The sequence below is a fragment of the Notothenia rossii genome, assembly GCF_949606895.1.
Source record: "Notothenia rossii genome assembly, chromosome: 10".
Taxonomy (NCBI): Eukaryota; Metazoa; Chordata; class Actinopteri; order Perciformes; family Nototheniidae; genus Notothenia; species Notothenia rossii.
The window spans coordinates 19190719-19210075 of NC_136908.1; the positions used below are offsets into that span (position 1 = coordinate 19190719).

At 42.8% G+C, this 19357-nt stretch overlaps 1 protein-coding gene across 3 annotated transcripts; it reads right to left on the reverse strand.

Moving 5' to 3' along the window:
* Nucleotides 1–81: 81 nt before the first annotated feature.
* LOC307023152 (IgGFc-binding protein-like) lies at nt 82–19005 on the reverse strand. 3 transcript variants are annotated; one of them, XM_079656222.1, is made up of 14 exons: nt 18981–19005; nt 17943–18873; nt 17556–17617; nt 8247–8530; nt 7002–7575; nt 5921–6519; nt 5093–5660; nt 4766–5010; nt 4291–4635; nt 3085–3652; nt 2769–2968; nt 1478–1852; nt 1141–1394; nt 82–989 (listed from the first exon to the last, which is right to left on the reverse strand). In XM_079656222.1, the coding sequence occupies exons 2-14, from the start codon at nt 17960–17962 to the stop codon at nt 980–982; spliced, it is 4104 nt and encodes a 1367-aa protein (XP_079512348.1). In that variant the 5' UTR covers nt 17963–18873; nt 18981–19005; the 3' UTR covers nt 82–979. The 3 variants fall into 3 exon arrangements, with proteins under 3 accessions (XP_079512348.1, XP_079512349.1, XP_079512347.1); XM_079656223.1 differs by lacking the exons at nt 17556–17617; nt 17943–18873; nt 18981–19005 and adding an exon at nt 14410–16826; XM_079656221.1 differs by lacking the exons at nt 17556–17617; nt 17943–18873; nt 18981–19005 and adding an exon at nt 11837–12989.
* Between the last annotated feature and the right edge of the window lie 352 nt (nt 19006–19357).

Here is a 19357-nt window from a genome sequence, read left to right on the forward strand (position 1 = left end):
TTTTTAAGCTTTTAATGAAATTATTTGTAATATAATTGCATAATAAACTTCATGCTCAACGCAGAATCGAGGTCTGGCTCTTGATTTATTTTGTAAAGTTACAGAAAATAATTGGAGTTTGCATGAAAATGTAGATAATATAATAAACAATACGAAAGAAACAATGCCCTCTGGTTAATGAAATGACACCATATACATTTTCATTGATGAACAGTGTTTATTATGGTTGTCTTTATAAATCACATTTCTTTTATATTTCAGAACAAATTTAAACTTCATTGGGCTTTTTGACACAACAAACACCTTGAGGTCTGCGTGTGAAATGATATCACTATCATTTGCAGTTGCTCTGTCAAATAATCCATTGTGTGTCAGTTTTAACCTTTGAGTTCATTTACACCTTTACCTTTAGCAACCTCTTACTACACTATTCATTGTTCCTTTTATCTTTTATATCCATATATTAATGTTCTACCACAATTCGTGACTGGGCAATCCCACACATTATGAGAATTATCCCTTATCATTCAGCTCAGAGCTGTTTAGGACGCCATGATAAATTGTGACACTGAGGTCCTAAAAAGATGTTCTACTTGAAATCAAATTCTTTCCATTAATGACTACAAAGTTTTTGTGATAACCACTTTAAACATCTTTACATGTATCTTTAATTACTATTGCAACATCGGGTATATATAACATTGGATAAGGAACAAATAATAGAGACTGTAGAAGCTGGTGTAATTTTTCACCCCAGTGTTTAAATGTAAAGTCCATATTACATTTTCTCAATAAAACATACATATCTGCTCTATTAATCAAATGTGCTGCGTTTTTCTTTGAGATAAAAAGAAAAATATATATGTTTGAAGATCATTATGCGGGTCTCCATTTTTCCATTTGAATAAAGCACAGACGTCGGGCGAGCGCTGAAAGATTTTCATCGATGCAGTTTTTACAAAACTTGCTGGACTGCAATTTAGATATCACTGAAAAAGAAACAGAAAAATAATTAGTCAAATTGTTCAGTTGACAAATTAGTTGACCCTAATGAAGACAAATATAAACAAATAATAATCATATCATCGGCATATAGTATAGTCCAAAAATTTGTAATTTTAGGTATTTTATGTAACTTACCATCCGGGAAAGTCAGGAGCCTTCCACTTCCCAATGTTCAGTGCCTGGAGTTCCATTATAGTAGGCCTGATCGTACCACATGCCCCACATAACACGTCTGCTACTACGTCACTGACACTAATGGCGAGTTCATTAGTCGAACTAAAGGTCACATGAATGGTGGAAGTGCTGTCAATTATCACTGTATTGTCAGACACCACCACGTTTACATCACTCTTGGTGAAAGGCGTCTGAGTCAGCTCCCTTCCATTTATCTGTGAACAAAAGTAAAAAACTTAAAAGGAAGACATTACTTTAAAAAGTGATAATAAGGTCATTTCTTGATACAGACACTTACCCATATGTCATGTTTGCTGTTCACTGAAATCATCATGTCATTGAAGAACACATATACGGCCACAATCGTGTTGACACCCGGAGTACACGTCTCCAACTTCGCCACCACCCTGAACCAGTCTGTTGTCTGAGAGACGTCGCAGTTCTGGATGATCTCATAGGATCCTGGCTCTGTTATGGTGCCACCTTCACCATTAAATTGATTGAGGGTCCCATTGGCATCCAAAAAGCAGTGCTGAAGTTGGCAACTCATCACACCTCCCTTGACCAAACAGCTCTGGTCAGGGTCACATGTCATGTTTTTGGACACAACTATTCCAGAGGCGTGGCAGGTGTGAATCCTGTGACAATCATCAGTTATAACGGTCTCTCCAACCTGCAATGAAACACAGGGTTAGGAACTCGCTAAAATGGTTGAAAGGAAACGTAGAAAGCTGAGCTAAAGTTTCCAAGCAACAGACCATTTGCCCTCTGAAGAAACTTGCGACTGTCGTTGTTGCATAGATATGACTAGCCCTAAAGTTAAATTAAATCACTTTATTATCCAGCCTTTGTTACATTTTGATAGAACAACCTCCTAAAGGATGTAGATCGAACCACCTAGTGTGGTAAATAATTCTAAAATAATTATTATAATACATGATAAACGTTATACCCTATAACCTGATACTGTTGCTGTTGAGGTGGGATGCCATTGAATAAAAACTCTGCACTTGCAAAACACTTGATTTAGACAGATGTCACAAATTCAGAATCAACCTAGTTTATTTTGGAAATGGGCTTTATGTTAAATGACACACACCATATTTTCCCTCCTCAAAATATTTGTTCACGTCCCCTGGTAAAACGGAATTGCCAATACCATAATTGATGTTACTTTTAACTAGATTATAAAGTGTAATGTATCTCATAGCATGGTGAACTCTGAAAAATGCCCCTGTGAAAAAACAAGACGCAGAGTTTTGAGTCATGCTAGCAAATTGCGGTGGCGATGCTGTCATGCTTTAGCAGGTAATGTTTAAATGTTCACCAGCCTGCTTTATATGCTGCTAGCACTTTTCAAGATATAAATACAATATTTAAAATGCTTTTATGGATGCATTAATATAAGACATTGAAAGAAGCATATTTTGCTTTTCTCGATAAGCCTTGTGACAAACCTTTGTTAGAAACAAAAAGGCTTTATTTATAAACTGAATAACATCCGGGTTAATTAATAATGGACATTTAAAACCGCAGCTGTAGGTTATCAGATCTTTCTGTTAATCATTAATTATATATTATCTTTTCACCTTGTAAGTGTGGCCATTGTAATAGCAGCTGCACTGGTCATAGGGAACACAGCCAGTTCCATTGTAGTAGAAGTCTTTATCGCAGGCACAGCCCTCCACACAAGTCGTGGTGCACGTGAGGGTGTCAACCAGACCAGGACATGGAGCGGTACAAGGCAGTACACAAGTGTCATAATGGCTGCCAGGACTGCATGGTAAAGCTGGTACCAAAAAATAAGGAGTTAGGAATTATTGTTTACAGTAAATGTGCTGAACAAATGTTGAGTTAGAAACGGATATATCAGTGTACATGGAATAATAAAAACAGCAGACTCACGGCAGAAAGTAGCATTTCTCCAGCTCCCAATCTTTGCGCCAAAGTCTTGGCAGTCTAACATGTATGCAGAAATACTGTGGCACAGCATGATTGGATCATTTTCGGACATACAAACATCATAGACACAATCTCTGAAGTAGGAGGAGGGATCGATAATACCCTGGCAAGCCGCAAATGGACCATTGGGGTCGCTGATGACTGCACATTCTGCCTCCATCAAAGCTTTTTTAGATTCATCACATACGGGGCACTGGTCGCCGATGCAGCCATCTTCACAGACGGCTCCAATCACGGGCACTTTCCAAGCTGCTCCGAAGCTCTGAATGTCTTTGGTAATTGTTCCGTCTTGCAGTTGGAACTCATCTGCTTTGTCATTGTTGAAATTGCCACAAAGACCACAGGTTCTGCCACTGTAGGTTCCAGGGACAGTGATTGTGACGTGATACACCAGATCATACGTCACCCTCAGGCCAAAGTCGGTCACTATGATGTCATTTTGCCCCTCCTGATAAACCTTCACTGCACCGTTGTTGAGGCTCAGAGGAAGGTGAGTAAGGATCCCATTTACCTGCAGAGATTAAATCATTTGCTTGAATTATCCATACTTCCTACTATTTTGCCACATTTGCTGGAATGTCTGCTATTATGTTGTTTTCATTTGCATAGCTCTCTCGCTCAATTGAGGTTTGCAATAAAGATTGCTTTACGAGTTATGGGCAGTGGTAACAAGTTCTGAACAATGCATATACATTTCATCAACTTTTAAATTGATATGGTAAAGTTGTTACCAAGCATATTTACACATATGGCAGTCATTGGGCTATATTATCATTCATTTGCAGTCTCTGGTCACTTGAGGAAGTCCAATATTCTCTTTTTCTTATCTCTGTTTTTGGTTTCTACCAACTCCTATGAGAAATATTTCCCTCTTTAGCACTAAGTGCGCCGCCATGTTCACCAACAGTCTGCTGTTTCATGGTAAGGAGCTAATGAAAAGGTTTTTTTTTTTTTTAGAGCTCTCTGCTACGACCAAAAAGAACACTACAGCATAAAAAGGAGCTGCAGATTCAGGTGGTAATTCTCTGTAGGTTCATCACTTTGAACCACTCTGTGTACATTGTAAAATTCTTCTCACATTGAAATTTGATACATTTTATGTATATTATATCGATCGAGGACTCTGCAATGATGATATTAGTTACATACCCAAACCATGTTAATGTCGTTCTTGCGAAGGATCAAGACGGTTCCGTAAACTTCTACCGCTACAAGTTTGGTCACAGACACCTTGGGATTGAATGACAAACCATACCACTTCTCATTCTCCACCGCCACAGAGAAGTGGGTGAGCTGGGTGCCGTTAAGGTGGCATCCTTCAGCTGCGATGTAGGTGCAGGTGCCTTGGAAGTTATATGTGGTGTTGTCAAAGGTGTTGTAATGAGGATCTCCAGAGATGGTACACAGTCCTTTTCTCGATGGCTGACATGATCGCACATAATTATTCACCCCACACGTCTCAAATTGACCACAAGAAGACTGCTTACACGTCACCTATTATGAAAGACAAACCGCTTCATCATTGTCATGTGTTAAAATGAACGGAAAAATGATCCCTAAACAGATCTTTATATACTAATCACATATAACTCCTTCATACACTCTCCGTTCATGTCATCCTTACTGTGCCGTTGCAGGTGCATTCGCTCTGGCAAAGGGTGTCAGGGTAGAAGACCTGTCCTTGCTGGTAGTATTGTCCCTCATATGTGCATCCACACTGGTTGGCAGGCAAACATTCACCTCCACTCATCAGATAACCCTCATCACAGACACATCCTTCCATACACTGAGCTCCACAGTCCTTCTGACAAGATCGGGGACAGCCGCTGCTACAGAGCTCATACTGGCTTTTTGATGGACACTGGGCAGCTAGGAAGATTGCGGGATCAGAATGAACTTAGCAGCATGAAAATCAAAAGAACATGGCGTGATAAATAGTTAATGTCCTTACCACAGAATTCAGCGGACCTCCAGGAGTACACTGTGGCACCTTGCAGCTGGCAGGCGGCTGTGTAGGCGGTCAAAGTCTTGCACTGCATGTTCTGACCTCCCTGGTAAAGACAGACATCATATACGCAGTCGTTGAGGAAACCGGCAGGGTCCACCTTGGCCTGGCAGTCTCTGAAGGGGCCTGCAGGGTCGCTGATGAGGCCACAGTAACTGTTGCTGTTGTAGGTGTCTTTCTGAGTTGAGTTGCAGCCGGGACAGGGACCGCTGCATCCGTCTACACAACCGGGGATCGTGGCGACTTTCCAGCTTTGACCCAACTCCTCAGAAGAAGTTGCTTGTTTGCCATCTTTCATCTGCATGTCGTCTTTGGGGTTGAGGTTGTAATTGCCACAAAGGCCTTGCATTGCACCCATGTATGTACTGGGAACGATAACGAATGCTACACTGTTCCAGTCGTAGTACACCTTCACTCCGGAGTCCATCTCGATTACGGCAAACCATCCACTCATATAAAGATGGAGCTTATTGCTGTTCAGCGTCATTGGGAGGTTGGAGCGCAAACCATTGACCTTAAAAGACACAATGACAAAGGAAAAGGTTCATAAAGTAATTGGAATAAAACTGAAAATATCTTTGGGTTTTGGACCGCCATTAATGCAATGACATAAGCTTTTAGATGTTTAAAATATAGAAATATGGACATATGTCATTGTTTTAAAGGATGAATAACTTATGTACTGTATGAACATAATTTGACCATTTATTGATTGTGAAAACATAAACAATTAGTTGTAGCCCAACAAGCATATGTCTTTGGAAAATATGTTACCACAACAGCGCCAGGGTCATCTTTGCTAATGATGATGGTGTTCCCGTTCACTTGGACCTCAACCACCTTGACAACGGATCCAATCTTCTTATCCTGACCATTATTCTGCAAAATGACACTAAAATGTTCCATGTCGGTTTGATTCAAGGAGACTCCAGCCATCTCATATGAACAAGTGCCTTGGAAGTTGAAGCGCTCTCCATCAAAGGTCACAAAATGTGGGTCCCCAGATACCATGCAGGTGGCCTCGTTGACAGGATTGCAGCCTCTGATCCCCTCCACCACTCGGCACTGCTGCCCGGCGGGACAGCTAGTCTCACTGGAGGACAGACTTCCACCGGCGGAGCATGTGATGCGTTTGGTGCAGGTCTCATCCCCCCAGAAGGAGGCTCCTGCCTCCACATAGTGACCCTCGTATGCGCAGCCGCACTGATCTTTGGGAACACACTTGGTGCCACTTAGCACAAAGCCCTCCTTACAGACACACGTCTCCAAACAGGTGAAGTTGCATTTTGTAGGAGGGTTAAGTTCTGCACATGTAGCAGGACAGCCATTCCCACAGAACTCATAGTTGCTGTTTTCTGGGCACTTGGGTGTAGCTGTGTGGACAAAGAGAAGAAAGGTCCTCCCCTTAAATTCAATTATTCACATTTGATCAGTCTTGGAAGAAGTATTGAGATGCTTTGAAGTTATTAATGCCACACGTATACTCTCAATATAATCAATATATATATGACTGACTCGACAAGACATTTAGAGACGTCACTTTGTAAACTTGAATGGATATTTTTCATAATTTAACATTTAATAGACCAAACAATTACTCTTACAATTACTCGTCAGATTAATCAATAATAATTTTTAAAATGGTTAGTTGTAGCCTTGTTTCATGTTTTTTTAATGCAAACAATCTTAGTTGTAACTAAGGATACTTCCATATTAAATTTAATTGAATTAAATTAAAAAGTGACAGGTTAAGGAAAATACCAATTTAGAAAAGCAAGTATGCAAACCTAAGTACATTTTAGTTATTTTATTAATATTTATTTACAGTATTGTCTTTATACTTCGGATTACTCACGGCATTGAGTGGATGTCCTCCAGCTGGAGCCTACTTTGGCCCCAGCCCTCTGACAGATGTCAGCGAAGCCTTGCAGAGTGGTGCAGAGATATGTGTTCACAGTTTCCCCCCTACAGAGGTCCAGCATGCAGTTACTTTTCAGGAGGTTGGAGTCAATGTCAGGTAGACAACCTAGAAGTTCTTGATAATTTTGTATAAGGGCGCTACAGAAGATTTGTTTCTCTAACTTCTGAACATAACCGAGAGAGCAGCTGGCACAATCGTCGCCACAACCGTTTTGGCAATTTACATCGGTACCGGGAACCATCCAGCTCTGTCCCAGCTCTGACATGCTGCTGGCCTCAGAGCCGCTGGGAGTCGTGAGGTCATCTTCCTTTTTGTTGTTAAAGTTGCCACAAAGGCCACACACACTGCCGGAAAACCTCCCAGGCAGTGTGACGACGAGGTACTGGTCCCAGTCGTACTGCACAATCAGGCCAAAGTCTGTCTCCATGACGACATACAGACCTTTCAAGGAAAGCTTAACCTGGCCATTGTTCAAGTTGAGCGGGAGCAGCCATTCTTGATAGTTCACCTGAAAATAAAAGCATATTTCAATTGAACAAATAGAGAGAACAATTGGTCAGTCCACATCGCACATGATTTATTTTTGTTTTTTTGTTGATGCAATTGTAAATGGAAAGGCAGTCATAAAGTGGAAAGGCGGTCAAGGCAAATAATAGTTGCTGCTTAGAGGACTACAGCCATGAAATCACTTTCCTCAACATACCAACACCATTTTTTTTATCATTGACCAAAAGGGTCATTGAATAAATGATTTAGATTTTACATTTGTATTCTTACGGCTACCTGGGAAATGACCCTTTGGTTTATTATCAAACAAGAAAATGTCATGTTTAAGCTTTTCCACAGTCCTTTGTTTATGTATAACCTTTTGGGGCCTAAAAGTAGACATAAAAACATGATTCTTTTTTCTTTTTAGCTTTCAGCATATTTATTTTTCTATTTGGACTACTGGAGAAAACATATACAAATATGGATTCTTTTTTAAAATACTTTAATCTGCCAATTTAACACCCATCATGTGTTGCTAAAACCCCCAAAATGCCAATATAACAAAGAGATGACTTCTACTGTACTTAAATAAAATATAAAATATATGGAACCAATATCACTAAAAACACAAAGGTCATCAGCTCTCACAAAATGCCAACACCAGAAACATGAAATATTTGACTGTCTCACCCGAACAATGCCATATTCATTGCGAACTATCTCGATGTTAATCCCGTAAACATTGACAGTGACCGTCTCCACCGATGGGACCTGCACGCTGCCCTCGTTCAGGTTCTTGGTCGCCACCTCGAAGGCCGGGAGGGTCTCATCAACATGGCAGTTCTTTGCAAAGGTGTAGGTGCAGTTGCCAGTGAAGGTGTAGTCATGGCCATCAAAGGTGTAGTAGAGACTGCCCATGACCCAACAGGTGCCTGACGGTGGTGTTGTAGTCGTTGGTCCTCCTCTGCAAAATCCTGGAAACATTTTTGTTTATCCTAACTGTTGTGTCTTTGAGATTTAATAAACAGGTTCAGTAATAATAATAATAATAATAATAGATTTAATTTGTTAGCGCTTTTACAGGTGCTCAAAGACGCTTTACAGATAATAGTGAAGAAAAAAAGAAAAGAGAAGAAAGGAACAACAAATATATATATAATTAAAGTTAAAGTCAAATAATACAAAAACAATCACACATGAAAAGCCAGATTGAAGAGGTGAGTTTTTGTGAGTTTTTTGAAGGTGGTGAGGTCGGTGCAGTCTCTGATGGGTTGTGGGAGTGAGTTCCAGAGGGAGGGGGCAGCGACGGAGAAGGCTCTGTCCCCCCAGGTCCGGTGATTGGTGCGGGTGGGGATGGATAGGAGGTTGGCTTCTGATGAGCGGAGGCAGCGGGAAGGGGTGTGGTGGTGCAGCAGGTCTGTGAGGTAGGGGGGGGCCTGGTTGTTGAGGGCTTTGTAAGTTATGAGGAGGACTTTGAAGTGGATTCTTTGACGGACGGGGAGCCAGTGGAGGTTCTGGAGGATGGGAGTGATGTGGTCTCGGGAGCGGGTGTGGGTGAGGAGGCGGGCAGCAGAGTTCTGGATATGTTGGAGTTTATTGAGGAGGTTGGATGGTATGCCATAGAGCAGAGGTGCCCAGTACGTCGACCGCGGTCGACCAGTCGACCGCAGGGGCAATGCTGGTAGATCGCGAATCATTCATAAAAACAAAAATCCAGCTCCGTTAAAATAGACAAAACAGGTTTTGATCCCTCCTCCCTTGGCCTCCCTGCCACTTAATTCAGGAGTTTACTTGATTGACAGAAAAAGCGACCTATCACTTTCCAGTCTGTTAACCCAGAATGCAAAGCGATACAAAATCAGTCAAGTGCCGGGAAAACTCAAATTAAGTTAAAGAGATAAACAAGATAAAAACAACAAAATGAGTGCGGGACCGAGGAAAAAGCTAAAAACATACCACTTCCATCCAGAATGGGAGGAAGAATATTTTTTTGTGATGTCACATTCAAAGGTTATTTGCCTTATTTGTAAAGCAAGTGTCGCTCTGCCAAAGAAAGCTAACGTGGAGAGGCATTATCGGAGTGTTCACAAGGCATATGACAGCGACTTCCCTCCGAGTAGCGAGTTAAGAAAGAGAAAGGTGAGGGAACTTAAATCACAATTAGCTGGACAGCAGTCACTTTTCTTAAAGCCGACATCCACCGCAAAGGCAGCCACTGAAGCATCTCTACGAGTGAGTCACGCTATAATCAAACACAAAAAATCCTTTCAAGATGGAGAGATGGTGAAAGAAGCCTTCGTAGAAGCAGCAGACGCCTTTTTTCGGAATTACACAAACAAAACAGAAATAGTAAACGCTATCAAGGCCGTCCAATTATCACGGAGCACAGTCACACGTTGCTGTGAAGTCATGGCTAAGGATTTGACCCAGCAACTCAGGAAGGACATAGAAGACTGCGAGTGTTTCTCACTCCAACTAGACGAGTCCACTGACGTGAGCGATACAGCGCAATTGTGCGTTTTTATCCGGATGGTGTTCACAGACATGACGGCGAAAGAGGAATTGCTGACAATTCTGCCAATGAAGGAACACACTCGGGGCGAGGACATTTTTCGGACATTTAAAAACTTTGTTGACAACACTAAACTCCCCATGTCTAAGTTGAGTTCCATCACAACGGATGGTGCGCCTGCGATGGTGGGCCGTTGTAATGGCTTCATCGCAAAATGCAGAGAGGATGACACATTCCCTGACTTTCTGAATTATCACTGCATCATACACCAGCACGCACTTTGTGCAAAAATGCTGAACATGAAAGAGGTCATGGATGTGTCACTTAAAGTGGCCTGTTCTATTCGGGCAAGACCTCTTCAAAGACGGCTGTTTCGTGCATATCTGGAGGATGCCGACTGTGTTCACACTGACCTCTTACTACACACCGACGTAAGATGGCTGAGCAGGGGCAATTTTCTCCAGAGATTTTGAGTGCTTCTAGCGGAGATAAAGGAATTTCTCCATGGCACCAAGCTCGCGGAGTACGCACGTCTAGATGACGAGGAGTGGCTGTTAGATCTGGCGTTTTTAACAGACATTACACACATGTTAAATGAGCTGAACTTGGAGCTACAAGGGAAAGACAGAACTGTGGTTGACATGATCAGCTCAGTTAATGCCTTCAAACGAAGACTGCATCTGCTGTGTTCAAAGCTGCAGCGCAAAGATTTGGCCAACTTCAAAAACATCGCCTCTGAGCTGGAGAAGCAAGGGAAGGACAGCGCACTCCTTGACAGTGTGCGCTACACAGAGCAAGTCAATAACATTACATCTGACTTCGAGAAACGCTTCCGAGACTTCGCTTTGCTCGAGCCAATCGCCACATTCATGTGCTATCCGTTTAGTGAAGACCATGATATTGATTCGCTGGCCCAAAACATCGGAGCAGTGTTTCATCTGAACCCGTCTGCGCTGGAGGATGAGATGTTGTCGCTGCAGGCCGACATTCAGTTAAAGGCGCGTGCCCATGCCGGACAGTTTTGGAACTTATTCAGGGTTGAAAAGTATCCAAACGTCAGAAAATGTGCCACCTCACTGACCTCACTCTTCGGCTCAACTTATTTATGCGAGTCAGCCTTCTCCCAAATGAAGATAGTGAAGTCGAAATACCGTTCCCAATTAACTGATAAACATTTGGAGGCCTGTCTGAGACTAGCCATCAGCAGTTACTGTCCTGATTATGCAACATTGACGGACTCCATTCAGTGCAAGTCATCAGAATATGGTAGGGACCCACCTAAATATATTGAATTGTGTTTTGCAGCATTATATCAGGACCATGGAGAGGTTTCTTACCCTGCTTGTTTTTATGTGTTTCTTAACAGGGAAATGAAGGGACAGTCAGCAAGAGAAGGAGAGAGAAAGAGAGAGAGAGAGGGAGAGAGAGAAATAGAGAGAGATAGAGAAATAGAGAGAGAGAGAGAGGAGAGAGAAAAAATAGAGAGAGAGATAGAGAAATAGAGAGAGAGAGATAGAGAAATAGAGAGAGAGAGACAAATAGATAGATAGAGAAATAGAGAGAGAGAGAGAAATAGAGAGAGAGAGAGAGAGGTTAACATGCCTTTTTGTTTTATGTATTCATGTATTTGTTTCTGTTCAAGAACCCAAATAGAGTTGTTGTAGTTATCCCAAGTATAAATAAAACGTGTTATTCAGCCCCTTGCAATTTGGGATTTTATTTTTGGTTGGTAGACCTCCGTGAGCTGGTCATTTCAAAAGTAGCTCACCGGCCAAAAAAGTGTGGGCACCCCTGCCATAGAGGATGCTATTGCAGTAGTCGAGTCGTGAAGTGATGAATGTATGAATCAGGATTTCAGCAGCAGAGGAGGAGAGTGATGGGCGGAGACGGGCAATGTTTTTGAGGTGGAAAAAGGCGGTCCTGGTGATGTGATTTATGTGGTGGTTGAATTTGAGCTGACTGTCGAAAATGACTCCGAGGTTGCGGATGTGAGGGGGGGGAGATAGAGTGTGGCTGTCAATGGTGAAGTTGAAATTCTGGATGTCTTTGATACGGGATGGGGGGCCGATGATGATGATGTCTGATTTGGCACTGTTCAGTTGGAGATAGTTTGTTTGCATCCATGCTTTTATTTCTGAGAGACAGATGGTGAGAGTGGAGTGTGTTGTGGGGGTGATGGTTTTTGTTGAGATATAAAGTTGGATGTCATCGGCGTAGCAGTGAAATTGAAGGTTGTGGCGACGAATTATTTTGCCAAGGGGGAGCATGTAAAGGATGAAGAGGGGGCCAAGCACCGAACCCTGGGGGACGCCTTGGGACAGAGGAGCAGTGGAGGAGGTGCAGTTGTTGATGTTGATAAACTGATGTCTGTCGGTGAGGTAGGATTTCAGCCAGGAGAGTGCAGTGTCAGTGATGTTGAGTGATGATTCGAGGAGGGACAGCAGGATGGTGTGGTTGATGGTGTCGAATGCTGTGGTGAGCTCAAGGAGGATGAGGATGTTCAGGTTGCCGGAGTCAGAGGAGAGGAGGAGGTCGTTTGTGATTTTCAGAAGAGCTGTTTCTGTGCTGTGTTTTGATCGGAAACCGGATTGAAATGGCTCAAAGAGGTCATTGGAGCTGAGGTGGGATTTTAGTTGTGAGGCAATGACACGTTCAAGTATTTTTGACAGAAAGGGGAGATTTGAGATGGGCCGGAAGTTGGACATGATGTCAGGTGTGAGTCCAGGTCTTTTGAGAATGGGTGTGACAGCAGCCAGTTTGAGAGAGGGGGGAACTGATCCAGATCTGAGGGAGGAGTTAATGATGGTGGCGATGAGCTGGGACATGGCAGGGAGGCTCTCTTTAACAAATTTGGAGGGCATTGGGTCAAGTGTGCAGGTGGAGTTAATTCCAGTCATGAAGTTGGAAAGTTGCATGGGGGTCACAGGGGAGAAGTGGGACAGGGGCTGTGAGGTGAAGGGGGGGGAGCCAGGAGAGGAGGTGGGGGGCGCTGATGAGGTGGCCGATTGCTGTAAATGTTGCTGATTTTGGTTTGGAAAAACGAAAGGAAGGAGAAGCACTGTTCGGTGGTTAAGGACGAGGTGGCGTTGTCACAGGGTTTGAGAAGTTTGCTGATGGTGGAGAAGAGACGCTTGGGGTTGCTGGAGCCAGACTGAATGAGTTGTGAGTAGTAATTAGACCGGGCTGCTTTGAGTGCATTACTGTACTGCTGGAGATAGTCTTTGTAGATTTGAAGATGGACTGTTAGTGTGGTTTTCTTGTGTTGGCGTTCAAGTTGACGTTTCCTTGATTTCATTTGGCGGAGTTCGGGGGTATACCAAGGGGCGGAGTGTATGAAAGAGACATTTTTAGTTTTTGTGGGGGCCAGTTCATTGAGACAGAAGGAGAGGGTGCTGTTATAATAGTCCACAAGTTCAGATGGGTTTTCAGAAAGTGGGGGGGGGAGGCAGACATCTTGCAGGTAATGGAGGCAGTGATTGCTGAAGGTGAGATGGATTTGAGGTTTCTGTAGGTTATTGTGCGTTTTTGCTTTTGGGCGGGGATGGGGATGTTGATATCCATGATGATGGCCAGGTGATCAGAGATGTGGAGATTGAGGCTGGACAGATGATGGATGGTGAGACCAGTGGAGCAGACCAAGTCCAGGATGTGACCACGGCTGTGTGTTGGGAAGTTGATGTGTTGAGAGAAGTTGCAGCAATGAAGGGTTTCCTTAAATTCAGAGGCATATTTGCAGGTCGGGTCATCAATATGAATGTTAAAATCCCCTAAGAGGAGAACAGATGGGGATATGGCAGAAAGCTGAGTGAGAATGTCAGAGAGGTCAGAGAGAAAGGAGGGGTTTGGCTTCGGGGGACGGTAGATGATGGCTGTGACCAGGGGAGTGGGACCAGAGAGTTTAAAGATCAGGTGTTCAAATGAAGAAGCATCAGGGATGGGGATTATGGTAGCTTTTATTTCCTTTTTGATAATAGCAGCTATACCACCACCCCGCCCTTGTGGGCGAGGTTTGTCAATGTATGTGAATCCTGCTGGGGTGATTTGATTTAAAGAAAAATAGTCCAGGGGCTTTTGCCATGTTTCGGTCAGATACAGAAAGTCCAGGTTATTGTCTTTAATTAATTCATTCAGAATGTGGCTTTTATTGTGGATGGAGCGTGTGTTGAGCAGGGCTGCTCTGAGGTGACGTTGCATTGGGGGGGGGGGGTTGTGTGGACCGGGGAAGTGGAAGGAGATTGGTCAGATTCACGTGTTTTTTGTTGTGATGGCGTAGTGTGGGCGCGTGACAGGACCGAATGGACGGGATGGAGTGTGGAGACGTGGAATGAAATAAAAACTTACGGCCAGAGCCTCTGTGTGGAGGACGGCGTTAGCGGAGTATTTCGTTATCTGCGAGGATGTCCATGCAGTCCGGAGGCAGGCGGTTATTAAAGGAGTGGAGATCTGACAGGGAGTAGAGCGGCGGCATGATCCCGTGAAGTGGCGCTAGCACGGAGCTAGCTAATGCTGGGGACCCGGACAGCAGAGACCAGGAGCCGGATGACCGTAGAAGAAGGAGCGGTGTGAGTCCAGATAAAATGAGAGTGATAATCCACAGCATATCAGGAGAATGATTCCAGTGGTTTCTGGAGGAGAATCGTAGGAGGGGCTGACAGCCTGGTGCAGAGTGGGAGCCGGGTGACCAGCCTACTAGCTTGTTAGCTAGCTTGTTAGCCACCGGCTGTAGGCGGCAGGGAGAGACGATGTCAGCGGGGAAGCCGGCTGATCGCAGCGGGATGGGAAGACCCACACGAGCCGCGGAGTTAGGGTGGAGTTAGGGTGGAGTTGGGGTGGAGACAGAATTGTTAGCTCGGCAGACTTCAGGGAGCCGAGGAGCATCTAGGTAGCAGCCTGCTAGGTCCGATAATGCTAGCTAGCTAGCGGGCTTGGGACCGATGAGCAGGAAAGAGCCAGCAGGTTGGAGATGACAACACATCTGCTATTTTTGCTGATGACTGACGTTTCAAAAGTAGAGAGCCAGACAGGAGAGGTTCTAATCTGGACTAAAGAACAATATTTGGGGCGGAGGAGCGGCGAACAAACAACGCCAGCATCCTCGGCGACCCGGGAAAAACTATAACCACTAAACCACAGTACACATCACAGTCAGACTTCTAAAAACTCTGGCCAAGAATAAAATCAGCATGCATGAACTCAACATTTACACCACATTAGTATATCCAGTTCTATTATATGAATAACTTTATAGTAATAACAAAACAAGCATATCATTTAGCTCTTTGAATAAGGTTTTGTATTTGAAAATGTTTTATTTAAAGAGCCTGTGACACGATTTTCCCCCATCATCCAAACCCATCAATTTGAGTAAATATTGTCCCCTTGAAAACCGTTACTGAACTGATTTTGGATATTTGTACTTTGATAACCATTAATCTGCCCTTCAATGTTGACCATTTCCTGGATCTTCTCGGGGATTCTTCAAGTCCCGCCAAATTATGGGTGACGTCAATGCGGGCACAGCGCTCCAGCTCCACCGTTCAGGATCCCAGCATCTGCATGTAAACGCACGATGGCGCACACAGCAGCAAGCTCAGACAGCGATGACAGTTTAATTTTGAACGTGTCTGAGAGCTCATATGAGGCTGAAGGATCGGTTTATTTTGTATCTGTTAGAAGTTTAGGAATTAGGTGCGTAAATATGGGCGATCATACGGTCATGTAGCCAGTGGTGGACTGGGACTAAAAATCAGCCCGGGACTCTCGACCGGCCCACTTCGGTACAACTAGTAAATTGTCAACGGGGGGAGTGGGGGATGTGCTAGTGACTTATCCGACCGGCCCACTTCGGTACCGGCCCATCGGGATTCGTCCCGATGGCCAGTCCGCCACTGCACCCAACCCAGCCCACGTAAACTGTCAACGGGGGGAGCCTCGCTGCGGGGAAACGGTGGACCTAGTGTCCCGATCGGAGTGGGAATAATAATAATAATAATAATAATAATCCGTGCATTTTATCCATTAATTTCCCCAACATTGTGGTAAAAAAAAACACACGTTTAATCCATGTTGGTGTAGTAGGCCTACTACTACAACCAGTGGTGTAGTGGGGATGTTTAACTGGGTGGACGGGGTGGTGGGTGGACGGGAGACACTATGGACGCGCTTGAGAACTGTCAACGGGGGGGCTTTGGGACCTCTGTGTCGCCTGTCAGCGCAATTTACATGATGCCGTTTAGACAATATAATAATAAAGGGCGGTGCCGGCTGTCAGCGAACCGATCCGGCCTTTCTGCGCGACTATCACTCAAATGCGGGACATAGTCTCAATGTGTGGGACGCGGGACAAATAATAAAAATGCTGTGTGTGCAGTCTCGCACAGTGCGGGACACCTGGTCACCCTACACACACAGTTCTGCCCATCACACACACACGCTTCAAATCAAGTTGCATAAATGCTTGAGCTACGTTTTTATTATAATTACTGTGAAATCTGCCTATTATGTTTTCGTCATTATTACAACAAACACACACTTGCAACTGATAACACTGGCAATGATTTTAGATGTATTAGACTATTTAAAAAAGAAATCATGCTTCAAATAAGTGGGGGTACGGCGTACCCCCGCGTCCAACGCCCACTACACCACTGCAGCAACTACAAAAAGCTAAGGTTAGTTTTCTCATCAGGAAATGCAGACCGGCTCAAACAAAAGATGTTTACATCATCATCCTCACGATCATTTAATGTGTCATATGTTCGCCGAATTGACATGAAAGCACTAATAAATGTAGTTTCATCCACTTATAATCGATTTGTTTCTATATCACATCCGACGGGAGGAAATTCAGCAGCTCTCACTACCGATTTTTAATCCTAATTTAATCATCATCTTCACCACGATCATTTATGTTTATGTTCGCCGAATTGACATGAAAGCACTGACAAATATGAATATACTGTAGTCAACTTCATTAAAACGTTATTAACGTGCCTAAACTCAGTAATTCACCATTTCTACGCATGACAACACACTTTTTCCCTGTTTGGCTCTCTCGCCGCACAGTGAAGCGTTCCCGCATTGACGTCACTTCCGGCTTCCCCCAAAACCTCAAAATGAGTCGAAGGAATTTTCCCGCGATGTTCGAAATTATTGATATTTATCGGAACGGTATCGCTTTTTCTTTTTTAAACTGACGGTTCGAGATTACTAGTAGCCCACTATTTCATTGCACAACAGTTGTTGGGTTCGTGTCACAGGCTCTTTAAATGATTTAAGGCCTTCATAGGAGAATGTATGTCTTGCCATTTCTCTTTTTTTATTATTAATAGTGAACAATTTGAAATGCGGTCCAAGCTATTTTCTTAAGATTATTTTTGTTTTCATTTTGCTGTGACCTACTTCAACTCATACTGCACTGAAATGACTGAAATTACTCATTTATGTAAAAAGTATCATTATTTTGAAAGTAATTCTTAATAACTTACCACTCAGCAGAAGAGCTGAAAAGAGTACAACAAACAACCCCATGTTTGTCAGTGGAGAGGAGCTAACAGAACAAAAGGAGGTATTACAACCAATGAGTAAGCCCAATTAAACACTTTTAAAATGTTGACCTTTAAGCTTTGTATCATATTATATATTTAAAAAAAAAATACATGTCAGGCTTGTTAGGGCACAATCAATGTAATATAAACAATGTAATAACAAGAAAAATAACAAAAAGCATTATTTCTCCAATCAGCATCTAAAAAAACAATAAAAAGCTGAGAAAATAAAAATGTGCAGACAAATCTTTTAAAGAAATAGCTAGAATAGGAAAAAAGTCAATAGCACTTATTGTCCAATACTTCAGATATCCTAATAATTCTCACCTGAGCTGGTCCGCAGGCATTCAGGGCTACAGGTGCTGGATTTAAATACTTACTGACCTGTACCAATCAGATTCCTCTTTGTATGGCTTTTCCAGAAGTGAGCAAACAAAACCTTACGTGACACCTCTCTAAAGCCTTTGTGTTGCTGTGACTTGAAGACTGATGATAATTGAATAAAGTTCACTATATGAAATATTTTCAGGTTACAAATGAACTAATCTACAATGAAAACCAATTCATAAGGACAAGCAATATGTGGTAAAAGAGTAAAAAATAATCATATTGCAGAATAACACCACTGTGATTATTATAGAGGTCCATTTAATAATGATTACTGCGTGCCTTTTGTTGTATGTGATTGGTCTGCTGGCTTTGTGCCCATCGATTTGACTTTACAGTGTTATAGTAAAGCTTTCAACATATATGATTTATTAGTTGACTCTGTGTCTGTTTTTTCCCCACCTACAAGAACAATTGGTGGGTGTGAGTTGTTTGAAATGCATTTTTCTCAATGCTATCGTGACTACTCTCCTTTCTGCTGTCATGCCGGGTAGTTTCTACCCTGTGTGATATGTTTTGTGAAAGGAAAATAGATTAATATTTTATCTTATCGTTGTGTTTAATCTGCAGGAGCACAATACAAAAGGTTGAGGCAATGTTTGCACATGTTTTTACTATATCAGTAGCAGTTGTTATACAGTAATTTACATCTCAATGTTATGACAGTGTTTTGTTTAGCAAAAGCAGTCCTGTTTTCAGCTCTGACAATGCATTTTTTAATGGTGTATTTCACATTTGCTCAACCCAAAAAGTTAAACGTGTTGACTCTTCAGTGCAAAGTCACATGTATACAAGTCTGCTGAAATGTGGCTTGAATTTTTTTTATGATCACTGTTACCAATCGCGGAAAAAGGTAGGACCCAAAAGCACACTGCAAGAAAGGTAAAAAAGGTCTATAAACAAAAAGCGAGCTTTATTCAAAAGCCGATGACAAAAAACATGACATTAACATAACAGTAGCACAAGGAAGAAACATACCCGAAAAAGTGACCGTGACTGACATGGAGGAAGACAGGAAAAACAAACAATGAACCGACAGGGGAACACAGGGAAAGACTAGATACAGAGAGTGGTAATCACGGGACGAGAAACAGCTGGGCAGTGAGGTAGAAACACAAGGGCAACAGGTGAACACAATCAGACAATCAGACACAGGAGGAAAAACACAGGAAGGAAGACAAGAGACAGGGAGAACCGAATTACAAAATAACACCCATAACAAGACAGACAAAACTAAAAACGTGACATAACATTAGGATCGTGACAAAAAATTCTCCATTTGAATATTTGTTCCAATTTGCTCATGAGCACAGTGCATTTTATAAATATATTAAGTTATTTTCATAGCAACAAAA